The 23,601-nt window shown below is 40.6% G+C and overlaps 1 protein-coding gene across 6 annotated transcripts in view; it reads left to right on the top strand.

Annotated features, from left to right (window-relative positions):
* Positions 1–23,601, top strand: part of DENND5B (DENN domain containing 5B) — a 179,238-nt gene that overhangs the window by 118,823 nt on the left and 36,814 nt on the right. For 2 of the 6 annotated variants that reach the window (XM_070271208.1, XM_070271209.1), the window contains 8 exons: positions 2,001–2,232; positions 4,098–4,184; positions 6,107–6,257; positions 13,745–13,838; positions 14,652–14,759; positions 18,597–18,728; positions 20,002–20,154; positions 21,755–21,833. In XM_070271208.1, the coding sequence (XP_070127309.1) occupies positions 2,001–2,232; positions 4,098–4,184; positions 6,107–6,257; positions 13,745–13,838; positions 14,652–14,759; positions 18,597–18,728; positions 20,002–20,154; positions 21,755–21,833 (1,036 nt within the window). The remainder of the gene's footprint in view (positions 1–2,000; positions 2,233–4,097; positions 4,185–6,106; positions 6,258–13,744; positions 13,839–14,651; positions 14,760–18,596; positions 18,729–20,001; positions 20,155–21,754; positions 21,834–23,601) is intronic. The other 4 variants (XM_023643327.2, XM_023643326.2, XM_023643329.2 and 1 more) reach the window with 2 other exon arrangements.

Here is a 23,601-nt window from a genome sequence, read left to right as displayed (position 1 = left end):
TGCCAGATTTCCTTGACATATCCATCAGATTTTTTTTTTTTTCAGACAAAAGCACTTAGGGATGGGCACTAACTCTTTCAGGTCACCAGGGCATAGTTGAGTCCCCTGCCTTGGTTGCTGAGGCATGTTATTGCTATTAGAATGAATTACAGCTTCTCGCTAAATGGGGATCTTTGTGTCACGAAAGACCTCTCAAAGGGGCGAATACCTTCTAAGAGACTAATCTACGATCTTGGAGCATCTGACAAATAAGTACTAATAAAAAATTTTTGTAAAGGTGGGTAGTATAAAAGATTATTTTCTGATCTCATCAGATAATTTTTCAGATGGACGATATAAACTATGTTGAACAGTTAAGTTCTGATACACATTATATTGGAGAAAAACTTCTTTAATAAATTAAGAAGGCTTCCCTTTTCCAAATATATTCCTGCTCTTATGTTCCTTTCTCATTAAGCTTAACCATTTTTCCACATTTTTTCCTATCCAGCTTGGAACTAATCTGTGTACGCCCATGATTTATCCTTGCGGCAATTCAAATTCTTATCTAAATTGAGCACTGGTACTTTCTTCCTTCCTAATCTTTATGTAGCTTCAGACTATAAATGGAATTCTTTTTATATAACCCCTAGAGAAATGGAAGTTTCATGCTGGCTTGTAATCATCTTTTTCACTAGGAAAATTTACAGGACTATCACGTATTGGTCCTGCAAACTATGTCTTTGCTGACTTTAGATGTTGTAGTCCATGAAGGTCTGAGTATGAAAAGCCAGACATTTTGTGCATTTTTTAAAAAAGGCTGTTTGCTCCATAAAAAGTAAAATTGATGTTTATCTGTAAAATACCTTTGAAGAAGTGAACTGATTTTTAGAGATTACCGCGAACCTTCCTCTGGCTATTTGGGTTTATGTAAATACATCTGAACTATGGAGTCACTTAAATTGAGTTTGGGTTTCTGTAAGGAAGTTTTTAAAAGGCTTCCTGAATTTCAGAATGAAAAATAAATATGCTAGAGAGAAGCTGATGAGCGTTAAGGAGAGTAACCTTATATCAGAACCTACTTCGGTCTTTCCCCTTCTGGCTTCTGCCACACTGCATCTACTCAAAAGAAGGCAAAGCAAAATCAACCCAGCAGCTGAAATACTAATTCTCTTCCAAATTTCAGCTGGTACCAAATTGCAGCTAGAATGCCTGTACACACGTGGACCAAGAGCCACAGAGAAAAATCAACACTTTGAGTTAGGAACTGATTACGATTGACCGGACCATCCCATGCAGCAGACAAACTGGTAACAGAAACGTGTGGCTGGTAGCACACATTTTCCAAAGGCTTGGCTTGCTTCAGATGGTTTTTCAGGCAAAGCTTTTTTTAGTTAAGGCCCAGACTGTCAGCACTGGTCTGGAAGAAGTTTAATCTTGAATTAACACTCATTCATCAGTCTCTAACAGCGTGGTGGCCTAGAAAAACATCCACTTTAAGAAGAACAAAAAGATTTCACCTATAAGCCCAAATTCCATGTTGGTTTTTTTAAGGTTATCACTTATGTATATATCATTATCGTGTGTCCGTTAATCACCTCACTGCCTTATGACTCGGAGGTATATTACGTAGGCTAGGAATAGAAAGCAGAAGAAATTACAGCCAACCGGGGAAAGGGGTCAAATTTAATGGTAAGTGAAGAGGATGATTGACGATCATGTAGCAACTGATCCACCATCTTTCATTAGTGGTGCTCTCTTTTCTGCTTAATGGTCATGAGGATCAGAGTGTAAATCAGTTTTGAAAGGTAAGATCAGTGCTAAAGACTGAAGTGACCTAAATTCCATGAATTTAGAAGAAAGAAAGCGCAGTGAATTTTTAAGGATTTTTGAATGTCAAGCATCAGTTTTGTGTGTTATGAGGTTAAAGAAGAATGACCTTAGCAAAAAATAATTTTCAGATTTATCATGTAAAGTTGAGATGGTCTCTTTGCACTAATTTCCTAATTATCTCCTTACAGGCTTCCTTTCTGTCTGACCAGCCTGAGCCTTACCTGCCATTTCTTTCACGCTTCATTGAAACACAGATGTTTGCCACCTTTATTGATAATAAAATTATGTCTCAGTGGGAAGAGAAGGATCCTCTGCTTCGCGTCTTTGACTCTCGGATTGAGAAGATAAGACTGTATAATGTGAGGGCACCCACCTTGAGGACATCTATATATCAGAAATGCAGCACTTTAAAAGAAGCAGGTACATGTGCCGTGCCTTTTCAAATTAACTGAAAACCCGCGCTCATTTCCTTTTACACACTGTTGGCCTTAGAAACCACAAAATTAATTTTCAGTTTTGGACTTCATGGTTAATCCTTGCACTGTATCAAGAGATGCTTTCTATAGTTTTGTTTCCTTCTGTTTCTGTGAGTTGATGTCCATCCTATTACTACTTGACATTTTTCTTCTCTTAGAAGAGGAAAAACGATAACAAATGGAATGGGGTATAACTACAAGGTTGCTATGATTTTCGTCTCTCTTTATTGCCTCAATGGAAAAAAATGTTTATTTCTATCTTGCTGTTTATGTTGCCATTTTACCTCTCACCTCTTTTCTCTTTATCCAACAAAAGGTACGTATTAACTTAAAAATAGTAAATCTGAGATGCTACCTAATTTACATAACTGAAACAGTATATTTTCTTTAGTGGTGCCCTTAATAGCTTCATTTATTGAAGTTAAATCTCTGGATTCTTATATTCAAATTAAGGGTTCCCCAGCCCTGGCACCAGTTTTTCCTCAGAGAATTGAGTCTTGTCCAGCCTTGTCTGGAAGTGGAATGTAGTCCATTAAATAAATAATTGTATTAGTAGTCAATGTTTACTGAGTACTTATTACGTGCTGGACATTATTACCTGCATTTTTGCATTTGATCTTGATGATGAGGGGGTACAGACACATTGCTTTTGTTTTATAACTATCCTCATTTTCAATTGATAAGAGGGTAGATAACCTTACTTGTGATTGATATCTAGTGATTGGTGGAGCCATGATTTGAACTCAGGTTTGACTTATTCTAGCACCCGAAGCCTTCCTACCATGTCAGCTATTCATTCAATAAAGAAACAAGTAAAATGTACCAATCCATGCAATTTTATACATTTGTACCTGGTTCCTAACTCTTTCTTTGCCAAATAAACTGATATTTATCACCTGAGTACCCCCTCCTTTTCTTTCTTTCCCTTTAAATGTAGGCACTATTTGAAAGCAATTTTTCCTCTGGAGAAAAAGGTGGCAGCGAATGTGAAATTTCTTTGCTCTGCCTCTGTTGCTTGCCTTTCTCACTTTATTTAAATAGATCAAAGTCATAGGAGTGATGATGCTGTAGTTGTGGCATATTTAAGGAAAGAAGTATGTAAATGATGTCTTTTATGTAACCATAGAGATCTCTCTGATAACTCGCTGAAGCATCGTGCTGCTGTATTCCCACTTACGAGCGTCGATCCTTGGCGCCCCTTCAGGAAGTGGCAGTTACCTCTGTTTCTGGAAATTGAGGGAGTAGAAAGAATGAAATTGTCCATGGCTGTTCAGAGAATAGTATGACTTTCAGTGCTGTAATAGCCATATGAATAGTATAATGCCTTGTTGAACAAATTTCATTCCTCCCTTCCTGACAAAATGTTGAGCTAAACACTGATTCTTTTCTTCATGTGCTTCCAGAAAATATTTTCAATTAAAGTAGATTTTCTTTCAGCCTCTCAAAGAGTTTGAAACTCCCACTTGTCATCGCAGAAATTATATGATACTCTTGAAAATGTACCATTATAGATTTAACATATATGAAAATGAGATTCGGCTAAAGCAATAGTCTCCTAGGAGCTTAATTTATCAAAGAATTTTTTGAGTAAAAGGAGACAGCTGGCTGTGACTGTGTCTACCCCTCAAAAATGGGGTAGTTCTTTCTTCTATCAGGTCAAATTGTTGTCCCCTCTACCCTCACAAAAGCTTTAGAGATTGGGATTTTGTTGTCAACGTTGGATTTTTATTGTGTTGGGGTTTTTTTGTCTTTTGTTGTTTGCTTTTGTTTTTGTTTGGCCAGTTAACTAAAAGGAACTCTGATTTGCAGGTCAACTCTTTAGGCAGAGGCTGTCTGCTGTTGACATTGTGGCACCAGAACCTCATGATTTCTGTGCAGAAAGACAAGAAGTTGATAGTAATGCAGAGTTTTCTTTTTCCTTACCAATCACAGAAAATGAATACTGGCACCAACCCTTGAGTGTAACAACAGCTCCATGACCTCTCAAAGCAGGCATTTAATAATTTCTGAATGTTCAGTATTCACTATAATCGCTGAAAAGTAGCTTTGCATTACGCTCCTTATGTCAATCTTAAATGTAAACCCTAGAGTAATCCATTGTGAAGTATTACTTTTGTTTTTAAAAAGCATCCTAACTCAAGGAGAATAACTGCATATCAGATGGATTTCTCTGTGATTTTAAGTCCAATGGAAAAACTGAAGCTACTTTTCCTTTTTTCCTTCTGTGAGGACTCACTGGCAGAGACGGAATTTTGTAGTATTTCATGGAACATAAAATTGGCAGGGACTGCAGGGAATTCCATGCCATGAATCTAAGCATTATTTTGCCTAAACCATCTCTTAATTGTGATTTATAAGCATTAAGAAGCATTGAGATGATAGGAAGGATTGTGGAGAGCCAGGGACCATCGTTGAAAATTAAATATCGTTTCCTATTACAACATGACATGCTTTTGCCCAGCATAGAACATATGGTCTATGTTTCAAGAGAAGTTACAAGTTACACATTAAAAATAAAATGAAATTCAAAAAAGCATTGGATAAATTCCTATGGGTTATGGAGAAAAATTAGGCAAGTTTAAAATAGATATCTAACATTTCGAAGTTTGAGTCATAGAGGGTAATAGTGACTTCCACAAAGCTTCCCTTAATGGCTGTTGTCAAACACAGCAGCTGGCTTGGGAGGAGCATTGATCTCACATAAGACAATATTAAGCATGTTCTTTTCACAAGAGTAGCGTGTGTCATGGACAGACCCCTCCCCGCCCCCAGGAATTTTTTAAGGCTATGTATGGGGAATAACCATCAGTACTCAATCTGCTGATATTGAAAGAGGCAAAATAAACTGATTCCAGGAAATATTTATAAAAATACTCTTTTACTTCTCTTAAATCCCAAGATTAGCAGTTCCCACGCTGTGTGTTGTTTATCACACAACCACAATCACTGCTTGCCCTCCTCTTTTAGAAATCTCTAGGCAAAGGATCAGAGACATAGTCTTGATTCTCAAATAGTACATTTTCTCCTGAAAATTCAGTTGATAAAAACATTTAAGTTCAGATTTTTTTTACCCGAGAAATCATTCGCTGTTTCTTGGGGCTTTGAGACGTCCTCCTGACTTTAAGTGGTTTTAAAATAGAAATGTTGAGTAATTCGTATCTTTTAACTTTGGCCTGTTTTATTCTTTAAAAGGCTAGTTTCTTATCTTCTGGACATTTTTTAAATGCCTGCTTATTTTATTTTTCTCTCTACCCCTCTTGATCTAATAAACACTCCTAAATGACTCCTACTAATGAGAATGTGACTGTTGCTAAAAGTGAGGTAATCAACTTCACCCAGTTCCTTGTCCTTGCAAATGGAGAACCACAGATATTCAATGAGTCTTTGCACAAAGAAGCAAAGTAGTAATAGAAGGCTACTGTGCTTGCTTTTCCTTCCGTTTATTTGTCTTTCAGCCAAAGAAAATATTTGACTCGCCATTATTTTCTTTAATGTTATACTTAGAACCATATTTTCATGAAGAATATTGAATTTCTCACTTAAGGGAAACTGTCTCAATACTAAATTATAGATTTTTCAACCCCGCTGCCCTGCTTTTGACAAAGGCAGAAGATACCATGAAAATTAATCATCCAGTATTTACTTAAAATTAACCTTTTTCTACTTACACTATACTGATTCCTGAAGAGCTTTTGTAAAAATCTATCTCAGATTGTCAGAAAGACTGAGTTCCTTGTAGGTGCATGAGTGAAGGAAACATAATTTTTTAAGGTTTAGCCAATGAAATGTCTCTAATTTGTTATAAATTTAATTTATAGCCCAATCAATTGAGCAGCGACTGATGAAAATGGATCACACTGCAATCCACCCACATCTGCTTGATATGAAAATTGGTCAAGGCAAATATGAGCAAGGGTTCTTTCCAAAGTTACAATCCGATGTCTTGGCAACAGGACCAACGAATAACAAGTAAGCATGTTCTCTACTTGAGCTGTTGGTTGAAGGAATGAATGGTGAGATGCTCTGCAACTCTGAAGAGGCAATGCTTAACCGTTCAACCACCTGTCGGTCTGATCACTGTTTTCAGTGACCAGATCCATATGAAATAGGAATTGACGCTCTAAGTATTTGACTTTTAATTTCGTCGTGTAAAAAAATCCAAAGACTAGGGTTTTTTCTTTTTTAAGTAATGGACACTTGGGAATAGCTTCACTTTAAATGACTGTGTTTACATATAGTGCTAATATATTGTCTAATGGAATTAGAAAAGTTACACTTTTCGCTCTCTGTATTAGTTTCCGAGGAGTGCTTTAACAAAGTCCTATAAACTCGATGGCTTAAGACAACAGAAAATTATTCTTTTGCAGTTCTGGGATCTGGAAATCCAAAACCAAGGTATTGGCAGGGCCATGCTCCCTCGAGGCCCCTTGGGAAGGATTCTTCCCTGCCTCTTCCGACTTCTGGTAGCCTGAGGCATTCTCTGGCTTGCAGCAGCATAGCTCCAGGCTCTGTCTCCATCTTCACGTGGCTGTTATCTCTCTGTGTCTGTGTCCAAATGTCCCTCTTCTTATAAGGACACCCATCATGTTGGATTAGGGCCCATCCCAATGACCTCATCGATTACCTCTGCAAAGACCTTATTTCCATATAAGGTCACATTCACAGGTATTGGAGTTAAGACTTCAACATATCTTTTTGGGGGACGCAATTCAACCCATAACACTATCATTTGCACTTTTTAAGTATCAAGTGCAAAAACTACAAAACAACCAAACGTAAAGGTCATAGGGGCTGCCCCAGTGGTGCAGCGGTTAAGTGCGCACGTTCCGCTTTGGCAGCCCGGAGTTTGCTGGTTAGGATCCCAGGTGTGGACATGGCACTGCTTGGCAAGCCATGCTGTGGTAGGCGTCCCACATGTAAAGCAGAGGAAGATGGGCATGGATGTTAGCTCAGGGCCAGTCTTCCTCAGCAAAAAGAGGAGGATTGGCGGCAGTTAGCTCAGGGCTAATCTTCCTCAAAAAAAAGGTAAACCATAGCTGTCATTCTTTATAATAGATAATTCCATTCAGAAAATATCTGAATGTAGTTAGAATTGAAAACAGTTATTTGGGTTTATTGCAGTTCTTGATTTTAGGTGAATACAAGTGAGTAATAAAGAAGAGTTTTACAAGAAAGGATGCAAAGGAGGGTACTAATGAATAATGTGGTAAGTTGGAGAGAAAGAGCTTTGAATTGGAAATCAGCAATTCTGGAATTTAGTTCATTCTGAGCCACTCACCAGCTTAGGAACCTTGTACAAGTTGGAATCGCTTGCCTCTTTTCTCCTCTGAACATACTCTAACATTCTGCAACATCTGTGATCTCATTAAAGAGGATCAGAGAACGACCTTAGGCAAAAGAAACCAGGCGGAGGCCAAGAAATGGGATAGCAGACTGAACTAAAGACAGGGTACAGAAAACGGAAGCAGCATTGAGCCACCTGAATTTTCAGAAGGCAAGTAAAGAATCAGTGAGGGGAAGAAAAAAGGTGGAATTATGCCTTTTGACCTAAATGGCCCAGACTAAATAAGTAACTAACATGAAGATTCTTGAAAGCTGGCTTAAAAGTTTGATAGTTGTATCTTTCAGTTGATCTGCTGAATTATATGTTGCAGAATTTTCTATACTTACCTCTTATGCTTTGAATAAAGCAGTGATGAAAATTTCCCAAGTTCATGACTGAGATCTACAAGGGGATGGAGATTTATAATAATAAATACTAGACTCTGAAAGGAAAAGCAGCAGCAATGTGTACAGTTAATTTGCAGGGTTTCACCCTCCACTGAAGGGCTGTCCCTGCTTTGATAAACACTGAACTTAAAAACGTGCTGAGAGGGGCTGGCCCCGTGGCCGAGTGGTTAAGTTCGCACACTCCGCGGCAGGCGACCCAGTGTTTCACTGGTTCGAATCCTGGGCACAGACATGGCACTGCTCATCAAACTACGCTGAGGCGGCATCCCACGTGCCACAACTAGAAGGACCCACAACAAAGAATATACAACTATGTACCAGGGGGCTTTGGGGAGAAAAAGGAAAAAAATAAAATCTAAAAAAAAAAAAAAACGTGCTGAGACTGGGGGCTGACCCAGTGGTGCAGTGGTTAAGTTGTTGCACTCTGCTTCAGCAGCCCAGAGTTCGTGGGTTTGGATCCCAGGTGCAGACCTACACACTGCTCATCAAGCCACGCTGTGGCAGCGACTCACATAGAAAGTGGAGGAAAATTGGCACAGATGTTAGTTCAGGGACAACCTTGCTCAAGAAGAAGAGGCAGATTGGCAACAGATGTTAGCTCAGGGCCAATCTGCCTCAAAAAAAAAAAAGCCTGTGCTAAGAGTGTTGCATTGACCTTTGCAGGAGTCAGACTTTTCCAGATCATGGTACTAGGTACATTGTTCTATTTTTCAGAAGTGGATGAGAATTTTCCATCAGAACAGATGAGTCATTAGTTTATTCATTTTTTTCTTATGTGTGTAAAATATCCTAATTGTTTGAAGCACTTTGATATGGGTAGACTATTAATTTTAGTAGTTTTTATTTCCTTTTCATAGTGCTAGATTGCTCATTCAGGGGCTGGTCCCATGGCCTAGTGGTTAAGTTCAGCAGGCTCTGCTTTCGTGGCCCGGATTCAGTTCCCAGTGGGTGCACCTACACCACTCGTCCACAGCTATGATGTGGTAGCAACTCACATACAAAATAGAGGAAGATTGGCACAGATGTTAGCTCAGGATGAATCTTCCTCAGCAAAAGAAAAAAAGAAAGATTGCTCATTCATTTATTTGACAAATATTTATGTGAGGCGCTGTCCTCGTCACCGGGAATTTAGCAATGAACAAAACAACAAAAATCCCTGCGTTCAAGTCCAAGGAAACAAACAATAAAGAAACTTAATATGGGGGCTGGCCCTGTGGCCGAGCAGTTAAGTTCACATGCTCCACTGCAGCGGCCCAGGGTTTCACCGGTTCGAATCCTGGGCGTGGATATGGCACCGCTCATCAGGCCACGCTGAGGTGGCGTCCACATGCCACAACTAGAAGAACCCACAAGTAAAAATACACAACTATGTACTGGGGGGGCTTTGAGGGGGAAAATGAAAAATAAAATCTTAAAAAAAAAAAAGAAACAATATGTAAAATAAGTAACCTGTCAAGATAGTGATAAGATTTGTGATGAAAAATCAAACAGGGGAAGGAAGTAGGGAGTGCTTAGGAGGGAAGATTTCAATGTTTAAATCTTACGGCTGTATTTTCTAGCTTTTGATCTTATATATAATCTCAAAGGTTCGCATTTCCACACTGAGCCCCAAGCATTACATTTTCGGGTAGATTGTAGTCTGCAAGAGAAAAGATCTCAGAACTAATTGTAGGGCAAAGGGATTTATACCCATGCCTGTGTAAATGGATGATCAACTGTTAGAGAGATTTTAATATGCTGCTTACGAGGCAAACACAAAGAAGCAATCTTTAGTGTTTCAGCAAATGTAATCATCTTTGGTAAAATTATGCTTAGAAAATGAGGTTTAATAATGCAAAGAATAAATTGCTTAACAAGACCAGGAATGTGTGGACTTCATAGTAATTTTCTTAAGCGGATGCTTATTTCCCTGTTTTGAAAACGAAATTAAATAGGGGATTTTATCCCACAGAGTATGTAGTGAGATGCTGGTTATAGTATGTAAGTTAATACTTGTCCTTTTCTTTACCTAAAGCCTTTTCCACTTTTGCCATTTAGATTCTACTCCTTCCCATTAGCTGGTGTTTACATTCTCTTTCATATTTTTACTATTCATTTGAACCACCCTACCCAGTAACCCTAATTTTTTTAAATCCCTGAACAAATGTTACTTACGCTGACTGTTTTTTTTGCTACAGGGCTATTTCCAGGGCCTCCATGTCAAAGATCTATACCCAGGTCTTTGTAAAATTTGTTTTTTACTTTCATTTTACTCTTCCCCTTTATTTGTTATATAAGTTTATCTGTTGGTGTTTATATTCTGCTTCAGAGTTGTTAAAGAAAAAAAAATACTCACAAAACTTGTTGAAGATGCTAAGCCTGACTTTAGTCAAGGGGGGCCATGGTGACAGGTGTCGGGGCCACAGCAATGGGGTTTGCAGTGGGGGAGAGCGATCAGATTCAGCTTCAAATATGGCATGGGTAGGTAGGAATGTATAGTCAAGGAGTAGAGTAGCATCAGTGGATGGAAAATTCTGAGAGGAAACACAGCGGTAAGGGGGGTTCTCACAAACTGACCTAACACGATTCTTACAGAAGGGAGGCCAGGCTCACTAGACATCACCTGGGGCACGGTGGCGCATGAGGAACCCGATCAGATATGAGAGTGATCATGTCCCGAGGGTAGCCAGATCCTGCTAAACTGACTTCGCAGGATTCTTGCTAAAAGTGGATTTTACAAGGAAGTGCGCGGATGGGCCTAGGAGAAGGTTCGGGAGCCTGACTAAAATATGTTCAAGCAGAAGACCTTGATCAGTGTCTTAATATGGCTTTTTCTGGATCATCCTTTTAGGCTACCCCAGTTCTCTTTGTATCCTTTTTATAGTCTTACACTTACACTGATCTCTGCTTAGGGACATTTCCAAGGATTCCACTTCAAAGATCTGTCACTAGATCTTTGTACTTTCTTTTCCTGATATAAACCTATTTTTTTCAAACTATTTTAAGAGGGGCTACGTTCCTTGCTACCATTTTTATCGTCATTATTCAGTGTTCCTCTAAATAGCAGACCAAGATGAGATGATTCAGAAGCTTGAAACCAAAGACATGCATAAATTATTTAAAAAGCAACAAAAGAAGTAGTGTTTCTCAATTTAAGCTTTTTGTAAATTGGATACTTTATTAATAAAAAATTAAAAATAATACATTGTCCAGTAATGCCATATCACTTTTCCTGAATGGCTAAAGTATAAATTCATTTTGAAAATTGTGTCACTCTGTAACGTCAAGGATATGCTCAAGAGTAAATATTCTTAGAATAGTGTAGAGAATACATAGTCATGGGGATGGCAAGTCAAGACCTGAGAAATTTTTAAAAATAGTTTCATATAAAATGATATATGGAGGCTGGCCTGATGGTACAGTGGTTAAGTTCACATGTTCTGTGTCGGCGGCCCAGAGTTTCCCATTTCAGATCCCGGGTGCAGACCTATGCACCGCTTGTCCAGCCCTGCTGTGGCAGGCGTCCTGCATGTAAAGTAGAGGCCGATGGTCACGGATGTTAGCTCAGGGCCAGTCTTCCTCAGGGGGAAAAAAAAAAAGATGCATGCTCATTAGAAAATTTAGAATATTGGAAAGTGGTAGGATAAATTTTAAAACCACTCATAATACCATCACCATGAGATGTTAATATTGGTGTTACGCTCTTCCAGTGGATGGATCCTGGTGTGCGTGCATGTGCACATGGTCACACTTTTTTTTTTCTTTTTACGAAATTAGAATATTGCTTATACAATGTTATATCTTGCTTTTTTACTCATTATTGTATCATGAGCACTCTCCTATATTATTAACATTCCTAGAAACTTGATTCTTTAATGACTATGATATTTCATTTTGTAGCACTCCCTGCTTTTGAACGTTTAGGTTATTTTGAGCACATTTACTTGATTCTAAGTAACTGCTGGTTGTAAGATCTGCTATTAATTCAAGAGCTTTTGGGAAAAATTATTCATTCAACGTGCTTTTGGAGTAAAAGACACACTCTAATTTCAGGAACATTTAAAAGCCAAAATGTGAGTCTTGGTGTAAAGGAAACACAGAATTTGTTACTGCATAAGCTGTGATGGACATCCGTAACAACCTAAGTGTTAGACTGCATCTCTGATGATTTACTTCGGGTTATTTCTAGAAGGGGCAGGTGACGTAGTAGGCTCTGCCAGTAAAACAGCTGACAGACATGATACCAGCTCTTCAAGAGTTTATAATAGAGCGGATTTTATAGAAAATAGAGATAAGTAAGTATAACACACTGTTGTAGGTACTGCTACTGGGGACTACAAGAGGGGTGGCTAATTTAGATTTGGGGAAATCATAGAACACTTTCTATGTGGACATCTAAGCTGTCTGAAAGATGAATAGAAGTTGGGAGGAAGTTTCATGGACAGAGGCTCAAAGGTGAGAACACTTATCCCATTGGAAACACTGAGGTGGCTGAAAACAGCTGGAGTTTTAAGGTAGAAGAGGTGATCAGTAGTACTCAACGTAACGGAGAGTTTGAGTAAGCTAAGAATCAAATAACAGCCATTGGATATGGCACTTAGGGGCATCAGTGGCTTCCTCAAGAGCATTTTCATGGGAAGAAGCTAATTTGAGATGAACTGAAGATCCAAAGGTAAATAAGTAGAAGCCTTACAGCTAAACTTTTCTCTTTAAGAATTTTTACACGAGAAGAGTGAAGAAAGATTTAAACGTAACTGTGGTCAAGAGAGCGACCAGCTTGCTTGTAAGCTGAAGGGAAATATTCGGTAGAGAGAGAGAAGAATTGGAGATACAGCAAAGGAGGTGACTAAGAGAGCAGGTTGAAAGAGGCAAGAGAGGGTTGGTGAGGGACACAGGTGGAGGAAGTAGTTTTGAGCCACAGCCAGTATATTTTGTGCTTTGAGATTAGAAGAAAGATGAGGTGCCTACGTGTGTGCATCGTTTAAGTAGAAGGCAGGAGAGGAGGTAAGAGTGGGTCATCAGTTGAGTGGAGGCGCTTGAGGGTGAAGTGAAAGGTTTGGAACAGGCTTTGAGGGGGATGGGCAGGGTGATAAAGGACAGGTAAAGTGATTCATGGGTAGTCACGAGAGGAATCAAGAACTAATCTACATGGGTAGAAGAATAGGGAAGTGAGAGGGTCGTATTCACCCAGGGTTTGGGGCTCTGTTGGCCGGGTAAGGTAGAAAGGAGAGGATCACTACAGAGGAGATACTGTGCATTTTTTAACCTCAGTTTTGAAAGAGTATTGATTGTGGTGATAGTCGTACATCTCTATGAATATACAAAAAACCCTTGAATTATGAGCTTTAAATGGGTGAATTGTATGGTATTTAAATTATATCTCAATAAAGCTATTATATATTTAAAAAAGAATTTATTGAAAAATAAGTATAATACTAAGTTGCTTAGTGATGGGGATAGGTTCTAAGAAATGCACTGTTAGGAGATTTCATCACTGTGCGAACATCATAGAGTGTACTTACCAAACCTAGATGATATAGCCTACTACACACCTAGGCTGCATGGTACTAATCTTATGGGACCATCCTCTTACATGTGGTCTGTCATTGACTGAAACATAGCCGCGGAGCACATGACTGTATTGTCAGTCTTTGTCGTGAACAGTTCGTTCTTTCTATCTTAAAGATAAGTGATCGCATTGTTTTGGTTTGGTTGGTTGTTTGAACCTACACCTTGTCTTTCTTCAGTCGCTGGGTAAGTCGGAGTGCCACCGCACAGCGCAGGAAAGAGCGCCTTCGCCAACGTTCCGAGCACATTGGACTGGACAACGACTTGAGGGAGGTATGTGGGCCACCGTCCCGGAGGCCTTCGTGCAGGAGCCGTGAACGGGGCCCATTCAGCCCAGCAGGTGTCATGGTGTGGGTTCTTTCACCTTCTTTTAAAAAAATGACTCAGTTATATTTTAAAATAGTAATCCTTTTGTACTAACTTATAGCAGAGAACATCTTTTTTCCCATTTTTGTAATTTTAATATATCTAAAATAAGGCTCTAAAACAAGTCTCTCTGTGCACCCATCAAGTAAAGGCTAAGTTTAGGAGAAATTTTTGGTCAATGTGTCTCCTGTAGGGAGAGAAATTTCTAAGAAGCGTAGACATTTCTAAGTTTCAAGCATAATTTAAACTTAGTAAGTAAAGATGTGTTTGCTTGTGTCTCCTTGGCTTCCTGAGACCGTTTTTAAAAGTGTTTTTAAGTTAAGCTCGTTATGCTTTATTTGTACTACTTGAAAACAAAACTACATTTACACATTTGAATAATTATAAGTAAGCTGTGATTATTTCTTGTGATCAAAAGAAGAATGCAATCAGAAGATCTGTTAACTATTTTCTAAACTCAAATATGTAGAAATAAAGCAGAAAACATCACTCCAAATATATATAGGTTTTTGTTAATGTGTTCCTACCTATGTGATTTTAAACATTTTCTTGAGAACTGAAGCATAACCTGTCCAGTGCTTTTCTTTGTGCTCTGGAATTTTCTTCTCCCCCCTTTCTTTTGCTGTGACTTTATCAAATGCATGCTTGTTTTGCTTGTCTCTTTCTCCCTCTCCTTTTCTTTTTTGCTTTTCTGTCATTGGCACTTCTCCATCCTCTTAGCCTTCCGGGGAACTTTTCGTTCAGAACTCCATGGCATTCTGGGAGTGGGATCAGGGTCCACCTCCTCCTGCACGACTTCCTAAAAAATCCTTCTCTGAGTACTGCCTGGTATGTTCTTTGCCTGAAAGTGCTTTGCAGACGCTCCCGCATCTTGTCTTTGGTGTTCCTTGAGTTGGCCACATGCGTGAGTGCACATAGTTCTAGAACACCCCACATCACCCCGTGATCTCCACTCTCAGCCTCTCCATTTTGCTCTCCACTTCCTCGTGTGTTTGGTACCTCTTCATGGTGGTGTGCGCTAACACGAGTGACTCTGTGCTGTTGCCAAGTAAAACGGATCATTCAAATCCCTAGTCAGTGGGACTGGGGGGAGGGGACCAGATATAGCAAATTGTTTTCCTTCCAAAGGCAAAATATATTAAATAGTCAATCTCCCTTTTATTTAAGCATTTTGCAGAAGTGACTCACTTTCAAACAGCTGTTCTCTTGCTAGGTTTTTAGCTCCACAGTGTTTTAATTTATCCTTCCTGGTCTGTATTTTATGTGGTCAGAAAGTCAGGTCATCAGCATAGAATCTTAGTGCTAAGAGGAACCTTTGAGGTCGTCTTGTCCAACTTGACCTGATTTAACCAAAGTCTGGGAGACTTGGCCAAAGTTGAACGGACACACAAAGGTAGAGCTGTGCCCACAGTCCAAGCTCGTGACTTTCAGACCAGTACTCTTCCCCGTAACCCTGCAGGCCAGGCCGCACCAGACACCTACTCACCCGAGGGCAAGGATAACTTAGGACCCTTGGTGCTATTTTTTCCCGTTATGATTATGACATATTAGCATACATTAGCTTAACTTTGCCATGGTCTTCTCTTCACAAGCTCAGTGCCAGTTAAAGGGACATGGGGTTTATTAGAAAATCCAGGGTGAGCCTGTACTAAAGAGCAGTTAGTGCAGTGTTTTTTGAATAATAGGATAGATTTTCCTAGGAAGTTTCTAAAGGTTTGTTGCTTTTGGCTTCCACAGAAACGAAGACGAGCATAGTAGAAGTCTCAGAAGAAATCTGGGATTACCTCCCTCTGTAGTGAAGTGACTTTATTATAAAAATATTCCTTGTGGGGGCTGGCCCCGTGGCCGAGTGGTTAAGTTCGCGCGCTCTGCTGCAGGCAGCCCAGTGTTTCGTTGGTTCGAATCCTGGGCGCGGACATGGCACTGCTCATCAGACCACGCTGAGGCAGCGTCCCACATGCCACAACTAGAAGGACCCACAACTAAGAATATACAACTATGTACCGGGGGGCTTTGGGGAGAAAAAGGAAGTAATAAAATCTTTAAAAAAAAAAAAAAAAAAAAAAAAAAAAAAATATTCCTTGTGGGGACTGGCCTGGTTGCACAGTGGTTAGGTTCACGCATTCTGCTTTGGTGACCTGGGGTCTGCCAGTTGGGATCCCAGGTGCGGGTCTGTGCACCGCTTGTCAAGCCATGCTGTGGTAGGCGTCCCACATATTAAGTAGAGGAAGCTGGGCATGGATGTTAGCTCAGGGCCAGTCTTCCTCAGCAAAAAGAGGAGGATTGGTGGCAGACGTTAGCTCAGAGCTAATCTTCCTCAAAAAAAAAAAAAAATTCCTTGTGAAAGGTTTCTCTTTCTTCTCCATTTTTCATCTTAAAATATACCTTTTCCTCCACCTGCCCCAAAGAAAATCACGTAATTATCATTGTTGTTTACCGTAAAGGCACTGCTCTGGTCTTGCAGCAGCAGAGGCGGCCTCACCACCTCCTGTGAGAAAGGGGCTCATGCCCCCTCTGTGTGTCCCTGCTCTGCTTACCCGTGGAACGTTGCTGGTTCTGTGACTCCAGCAGAGATTCTCAGAAGGAGACTTCGCACATGGCTGCGCGGAGTTCATTGTTGGTTAATAACTGTACCTGCCCCACATGTGCTGGGCGCTTGGCAAATATGACCGCTCCAAGGACAGCCCCATTCTAGCTTGTTTTCATTTATAAAATAGAACATGAACGTTAAAGCACACAAATTAAGTGCTTGATTTTTATCCAATTACTGACCTTTAAAAAACTAATTATTCATATATTTCAGAAAAAGACAAATGCCAGAGACTACATCCTAGCCTCCTTTTCTTGTAGCCAGTGTATTTCCTCCTGAGCCAAATTTGATATTAACTCTTCTTGAGAATTGAGTCTTGTGGTTGTTCTGTGTTTGCACAAGTCCTAAAGGTGGAGGAATTGAGGCTGGGGGAGAAACGGAACCCTTTTAACACTCACCAGTTAACATTTATTTTTCACCAGCCTTTTAGCTCTGATTTATAATATTCCAGCTAACATTAGTACAACCTGAAATGATAGGAAATGCAGGTATTATCCTTCTCTACAATCCTTGCCTTATATCTCAGGTTGGTTTTTCTAAAGCATTTCATTTACTGCCTTCATTTGTTTGAAAACTAACCTTCAAGATGTTTCGATAGACCTAGTTACACTTAATTTTCCTGGTGGTGATAGTTGTCTCTCATTCTTAATTCTTCCTCTTTCTTTGGCCTTCTGAAAAAGACTTAAAGCAGAAGGAAGTATCCACAAACTGTTAGGAGGACTAAATGCTTGCAGAGTCCATTTGATTTTTAAATCTGTCCTTAAAATGATTGCGCTGGGAAGGAAACATTGTTTCGTTAACACTGCGTTCTGTCAGGAGGGCTGAGAAGCGGCAGGTAAACTGATGAGTTAAATCCCTAATTAGTGGGATTTTAAAAAATTTGTACTAGATTTAGCAGATCGTTTTTCTTCCAAAGGGAAAATATATTCAATGTACAAACTCCCTTTTATTTCAAGAATGCAAAGGATTTTACACATCTTCTCTTATAATATCAAATTCTCCCCTTAACATAGTAAAGCTAGATCTCACATATGTGTCTGTGGGAGGATGTGCTGGCTTGCCGTCTCTCTCTCTCAAACTGCTAGTTTTACTATATAATTTAGAGCAGTTATTCCCTAAATATGATTGTAAGACACTTGGACTCTTGGGAGATTCTGCCCTGTGGTCCTGATGCAAACATAAGGTATCTGGATGAGCTTTTGCACGTGGCGCAGAAAGGAGAGAGAGAGCAGGGCCCCTGTCCTAATCATGTGACCATGTGTAGTGATTTTTTTTTTTTCTCCTGGAAATTCACTAACCAAAGCTCAAGAGCAGCTGACTGGGTTTCTCTGGTCCTCTCTGAGCCATCACTGACTTTGAAAGTAATACAGTGTTTCCACTTTCTTTTGATTCTGGAACAAGGCCAGGGAGGGCTGTAGCAAACATGTCCCAGACACAAGAGGCCTCCTGCCTTTGGAGCACAGGACACTTGTCAGAGTGATCTCATAGCCCTTCTTAGAGGTAGGTGGGCATGTGTTATGCCCATTTCACAAATAAACAAATCTGCCCGAGGTCATAAAATTAGTTGCAACCAGATTCTAGAGCCCGTGCTTCTACTGTTGTGACTTGATTTGAAAAAAGGGTTGGGTTGACAAGCATTGCCCAAGAGGCTCGAAGGGCATGCCTCTCTGATCTGCGGTGAGAGGCAGAGGGAACCAGTGATCTGAGAATTCCTGCATTCCTGCGGGACCTTGGCTCTGTAATCCAGACACCTGAATTTCTCATCTCAACCACGATCCTGACTAATCACAGCCTGGGGTGTTCCCACCTAAAAAGACTCAACTAGATGAAATCTCATCTCATTTTGAATGAGTTTTAACCTGATGGGGTTTCTGTCACGCTCATATTCACAGGGTTAACAGTTGAGGGGGGGAGTACTAATGTCTCGCCTTTTGATGCTCTAAAACTGGGATTGCTGTTGCACGTGTGCACATAAGGCCTTTTTTGCATCTTGTTCCTGCACTTGTTTGTGTAAGGTTAAGTAGGTCAGAGGAATATCTGAGGTTTATGCATTAAAAAGACTCTTTAATTTTCAGAAATATATGCAAGAGGCACGAAGTTTAGGAAAAAACCTGAGGCAACCCAAATTATCAGACCTCTCTCCAGCGGTGATTGCACAAACCAACTGGAAATTTGTGGAAGGCTTATTAAAAGAATGTAGAATGAAGGTACGTGTTACTCACTGATGCGGGACAGTGTGCGTTCATGTTGAGTCTGTGTGGGAGGCTGAGATGAGCTGAGTCAACCCCCGTGTGAGCCTGTGGCTCCCCTGGAAGAGAACCGGTATGAGGCATAAACCTCAAATGCCCTCTCCGCAGGTCGGGAACCTCCGTGAACTCTCCGTTCCCACAGAATCAGTGACATGGGAGCCCTGCCCAGTTTTTCTCAACTTTTCAGCCATTGCTCTCTTTCTCTCCAACACAAACAGATATTAAGCCAGTCAGAAGTTGTGTCAGGGATGTTAGCATCTTACGTGAAAGGCAACCCATTTTGTGTGTGTGTCTATTTGTACACCTGTGCAGAACCTTGTCCATGCACACGTGTGTCTGTATACCCATAAGGAAGAAGACTTCAGCTGTGTATATCACACACTAGTCTCCTCTCTTGACGTCTGTGTTTATCAGAGGTAGCAATAGAAATTGACAGACGTCCTTTTAACCCATATTTTCATTCATTTATTTGACAGTCATTTCTTGAGTACCTTCTCTGTGTATTCAGTAAATGCACTATTTTCAGCATCAGCATATAGTGGTGAGTCAGCCAGACAAGGTCCCTCCCTAAAGGAACTTGATTCTCTCCAACTTTACATTTTATAAGAGCTGCTAAGACGGCTATAAATGAACTTACTTGAAACTGATTTCCATTTCCTTTCCATTTTCTGGTGCATACTCATGAGCAGAGACTTGATAAAAGAGGAAAAGAGGAAGGAAAAAAAGAGGCCTGATTCACTCACAAATTGGAGAGTTCTGAAAAAACTGAGAGCTGCCCACTTGTCTTGTGGGTTTTGCCTAAGTACAATCAAGACTGAGCGCAAATATCTTTAGCATCCTGGGATGCGGGGGCAGCGGAGGGTGACTTGTGGTGGCAGGATGGGGTTTCAGAGCCTGACAGGACAATTTCTAGGTCTGGGGTAATTCTCCAATATTACTGAAGTTAGTGATCTAAAGATCGTTGTATGTAAGTATTTATACAGGGGTATTTTAAAATAGTATCATAGTCTCTCTTTAGTGACCCTGTGTTTCTCTGACGAAATAGAAAAGTATAGATGATATTATTCCAGTTAGTTAACCACAGAGATTAAGACCCTTTACCCAAGATGATTGAAAATCTGCAATTAGAGGTGTGATGAAGGGAACCCAGATCTCCTGATCCAGTAATTGACTCGTTGGTTTTTGGCGTCACTGCTCGGATAACCCTTGTGACCACACGTGATGTTTTCAGACAAAGCGCATGTTGGTAGAGAAGATGGGACACGAAGCAGTGGAACTGGGCCATGGAGAAGCGAACATAACCGGCTTAGAGGAGAACACCTTGATCGCCAGCCTCTGTGACCTCCTGGAAAGGATATGGAGCCATGGCTTGCAGGTTAAGCAGGTAACAGTCTCAGGAGGCCCTGGTGACATGGCCGGTTGGGGCCCTGTTAAGAAACGTTATGGGGCCACCCCTGCGGTGCAGCAGTTAAGTTCGCGTGTTCTGCTTCAGCAGCCCGGGGTTCGCCGGTTCGGATCCCAGGTGTGGACATGGCACCCCTTGGCAAGCCATGCTGTGGTAGGCATCCCACATATAAAGTAGAGGATGATGGGCACAGATGTTAGCTCAGGGCCAGTCTTCCTCAAAAAAAGAAAAAGAAAGAAACATAACAAAGATGGATCCTGTAAAAATTAAAAGATACCTTCTTTTGTCACGGGCTGACTAGAAATGCACCACAGGCATTTTAATTCTAGAAAAAGAAAATGTAACCCATGATTAGGAGGTGGTTTGGAGCTCTTTCCTGGTAAACAGGAAAGGATAAAACAGCACATTCCCTGCAGAGGCTGTATCCCCTGTAGGTTCCATGAAGTGTCTGCTTTCGTCACTGTCCAGGAAAAATCTGTGAGCCACAATTAGCAGTTCTTTACCCTTGTAAGTTATCTAGTTATTCAGGCTGGAAAAAGTCAAATGGTTTCTTTGCTTGGGTCCCTCTAGTCTCCTTGATTTTTTTCTGTTGTGTCACATTTCTTTCTTCTTCCCCTTTTCTCTTTCTCTTCTTGCCATAATTTTCTTCCGTCATTTTCATTCCATATATCCAAACATATTTTGCATATGGATGTGCACAAATACATTCTGTGCTGCTAGAGCCTTCTTTTTTCTTTCTTCTTTCTTTTTTCTTTTTTTTTTTTTCTGGTGAGGAGAATTGGCCCCAAGCTAACATCTGTGCCAATCTTCCTCCACTCTGCATGTGGAACACCACCACAGCATGGCTTGATGAGTGGTGTGTAGGTCCACACCCAGCATCCGAATCTTGTGGACTCCGGGCTGCTTCAGATGCACGAAGTCAACCACTACACCACTGGCTGGCCCTGCTCCCAGCATCTTTTAAATCCATGGTTATTAGCATGGCCAGTATAGACAGTCCTAATTACATACAACTCAATAACAACTGAGCTGAAGTCAGAAATCTCCGTGCCTGGGGCCAGCCCCATGCCCGAGTGGTTAAGTTTGTGCGCTCTGCTTTGGCAGTCCAGGGTTTTGCCAGTTCGGATCCTGGACACGGATATGGCACTGCTCATCAAGCCATGCTGAGGTGGTGTCCTACATGCCACAACCGGAGGCACTCACAACTAGAATATGCAACTATGTACTGGGGAGCTTTGGGGAGAAGAAGAAGGGGAAAAAAAGAAGATTGGCAACAGATGTTGGCTCAGGTGCCAGTCTTTAAAAAAAAAAGAAATCTCTATGCCTGCACTTCTGGTCTTTTTCTTTAGCTGCCCTTCCTGAGACCGTTGGCAGTCACACACTGAGACAGTGAGGCAAAGGGTGACCCTCACTGCACGTGGAGTGAGATGCTATGAAGGTCACACAGCTAGCAATGGATGAGCTTGGGTCTCCAAACTTCAGAACGGCCATTTCAGTGTGAATGGTTTTGATGAGAAATTATTTTTTGATGAATTCTTTCTTATAAAATGAAAAAACGTGTATACCTTGTACTTTTCAGGGGAAGTCGGCTTTGTGGTCACATTTAATTCAGTTTCAGGACAGAGAAGAGAAACAAGAGCACCTCGCAGAATCGCCAGGTGAGAGTTCATTGGTTTGAGCGTTCCTATCGCACTGGCAGCATGTGAAGAACAAATCCTGGACGGCTCGTCTCTTCCTCTCTCTCTTAAGTTGAAACCTACCCCGTCTTGCCATAGTGGGGAAAAGTAGAAGGAGCAATGTTGTTTACATGCTGTGAGACCTGGGAAAAGTCACTTGACCTTTCTCATCTTCAGCCTCCTCATCCACAAAGATAAGGAAAATAATATTAGCTGTGCCAAGACTGTCATGTTGATCAAATGAGATCACGTGTGAAAACCCCTAATGAATTGTAAAGGATCGTACAGGTGTACTTTACTCTCGCCAGTATTGGGGTGTAGTGTGTACTGAATTTTTAGTTTTATGACCATCATTAATAATCTTTCAGGGAAAAAATAGGTATATATGTCTCAAAAATCTTCACGAGTTAGATTTCTTCTTCAATTTATAAGACATCTCACGTTAGAAGCATCATAATTCTTTAGCTAATTAGGGTTATGTAGGGTTCCTAGATGTTCTGCCTACTCTGTGTTTTTCACAAAAAGGAGCTAGCTTTTCTTTATATAAAATAACTGTCTATTTCACAAAAAGTGGAAGTAACAGTGGAAAGCTAAGAGAGATAAAATGTTTTATACTGAATCAGCTATTTAGGAACCTTTTCTAAAATTAATGGATTATTTTATACATTCATAAATGTAAAAAAAAAGTAATATTTTTAAAAACTCAAAAGCCAGCCTCCAGCTTAAGAAATAAAGCATTGCAAATATGGTTGAAGCTCCCTATTTCCATTCCTCTCACTGCCTGTAGGGGGCAATACTACCCTGAATGTGGTATTTATTATTGGAAACCTAGTTTTTAAATGTATCCAATGCAACAGCTAGAAATAAGAATTTGATACTTCCCCTGGAGCCCCTCTAAACAGAATGTCAAGATTCTGATGTCCCAAGGCTCTGTATTTATAAAGATTGAGATCAAGTTTAAAAGTATTCTCGACTGTCCATCTCCTTTGCCCCTTTTTCTGTTGAAAAAATAAAAGTGCATGGGCATGTACCCTGAAACTGTCTAACACTTAACTGTATTCATAGAAAATTTAACTGTTTGGACCATAAGACTGTAACCAAGGTGGTTTATTCTAATTAGGAAAAATAAATCCCTAGGAAGAAACAGCCATTCGTAGGAAGAAATGCTGGAAAGCCGAGCTCAGCTCCGGCAGGGAGGTAGAAGCATTTGGCTCTTGTGCCAGCTGAGGTATGTGAGAATGTCCAGCTGTCAGGGGGAGCAGCTGCCGGGCAGCACCAGCAGCTTCATGGCTTTGGATGGTCAAGTGTTGGCTGGTTGAGCTGGAGACCAGAGACCCAGCTGTCTGTGGTGACCGTCAGTCAGTCAGGAGTAGGACCCACAAAACTCTGAAGTCGAGGCTAAGAAATATCAGATGTGTCAGAGCCTCATGCCATCACTATTTGTGCTGCACCCTCAAGTGCTGGTGAAGGGCTAGTGGGATAAGAAGGAACACAAGCTAAATATTTTCCTGATCCTCAGTAGGATTAATCTAAGCTAGGTAGCTTTTGAAATCAAATTTATTGTCTGTTTGGAGAGGTGGATTTTATGAATATTGCTCTAACGCTTCTGGTGACTTAGCCCATGAAGGTAGGACTTGAAAATATGACTGTGTGGGGCCGGCCCCGTGGCCAAGTGGTTAAATCCGTGCGCTCTGCTGCAGGCAGCCCAGTGTTTCGTTGGTTCGAATCCTGGGTGCGGACATGACACTGC

The sequence above is a fragment of the Equus caballus genome, chromosome 6 (assembly GCF_041296265.1).
Source record: "Equus caballus isolate H_3958 breed thoroughbred chromosome 6, TB-T2T, whole genome shotgun sequence".
In the NCBI taxonomy this organism is placed as follows: Eukaryota; Metazoa; Chordata; class Mammalia; order Perissodactyla; family Equidae; genus Equus; species Equus caballus.
This window is presented reverse-complemented; position numbering and strand designations above follow the sequence as displayed.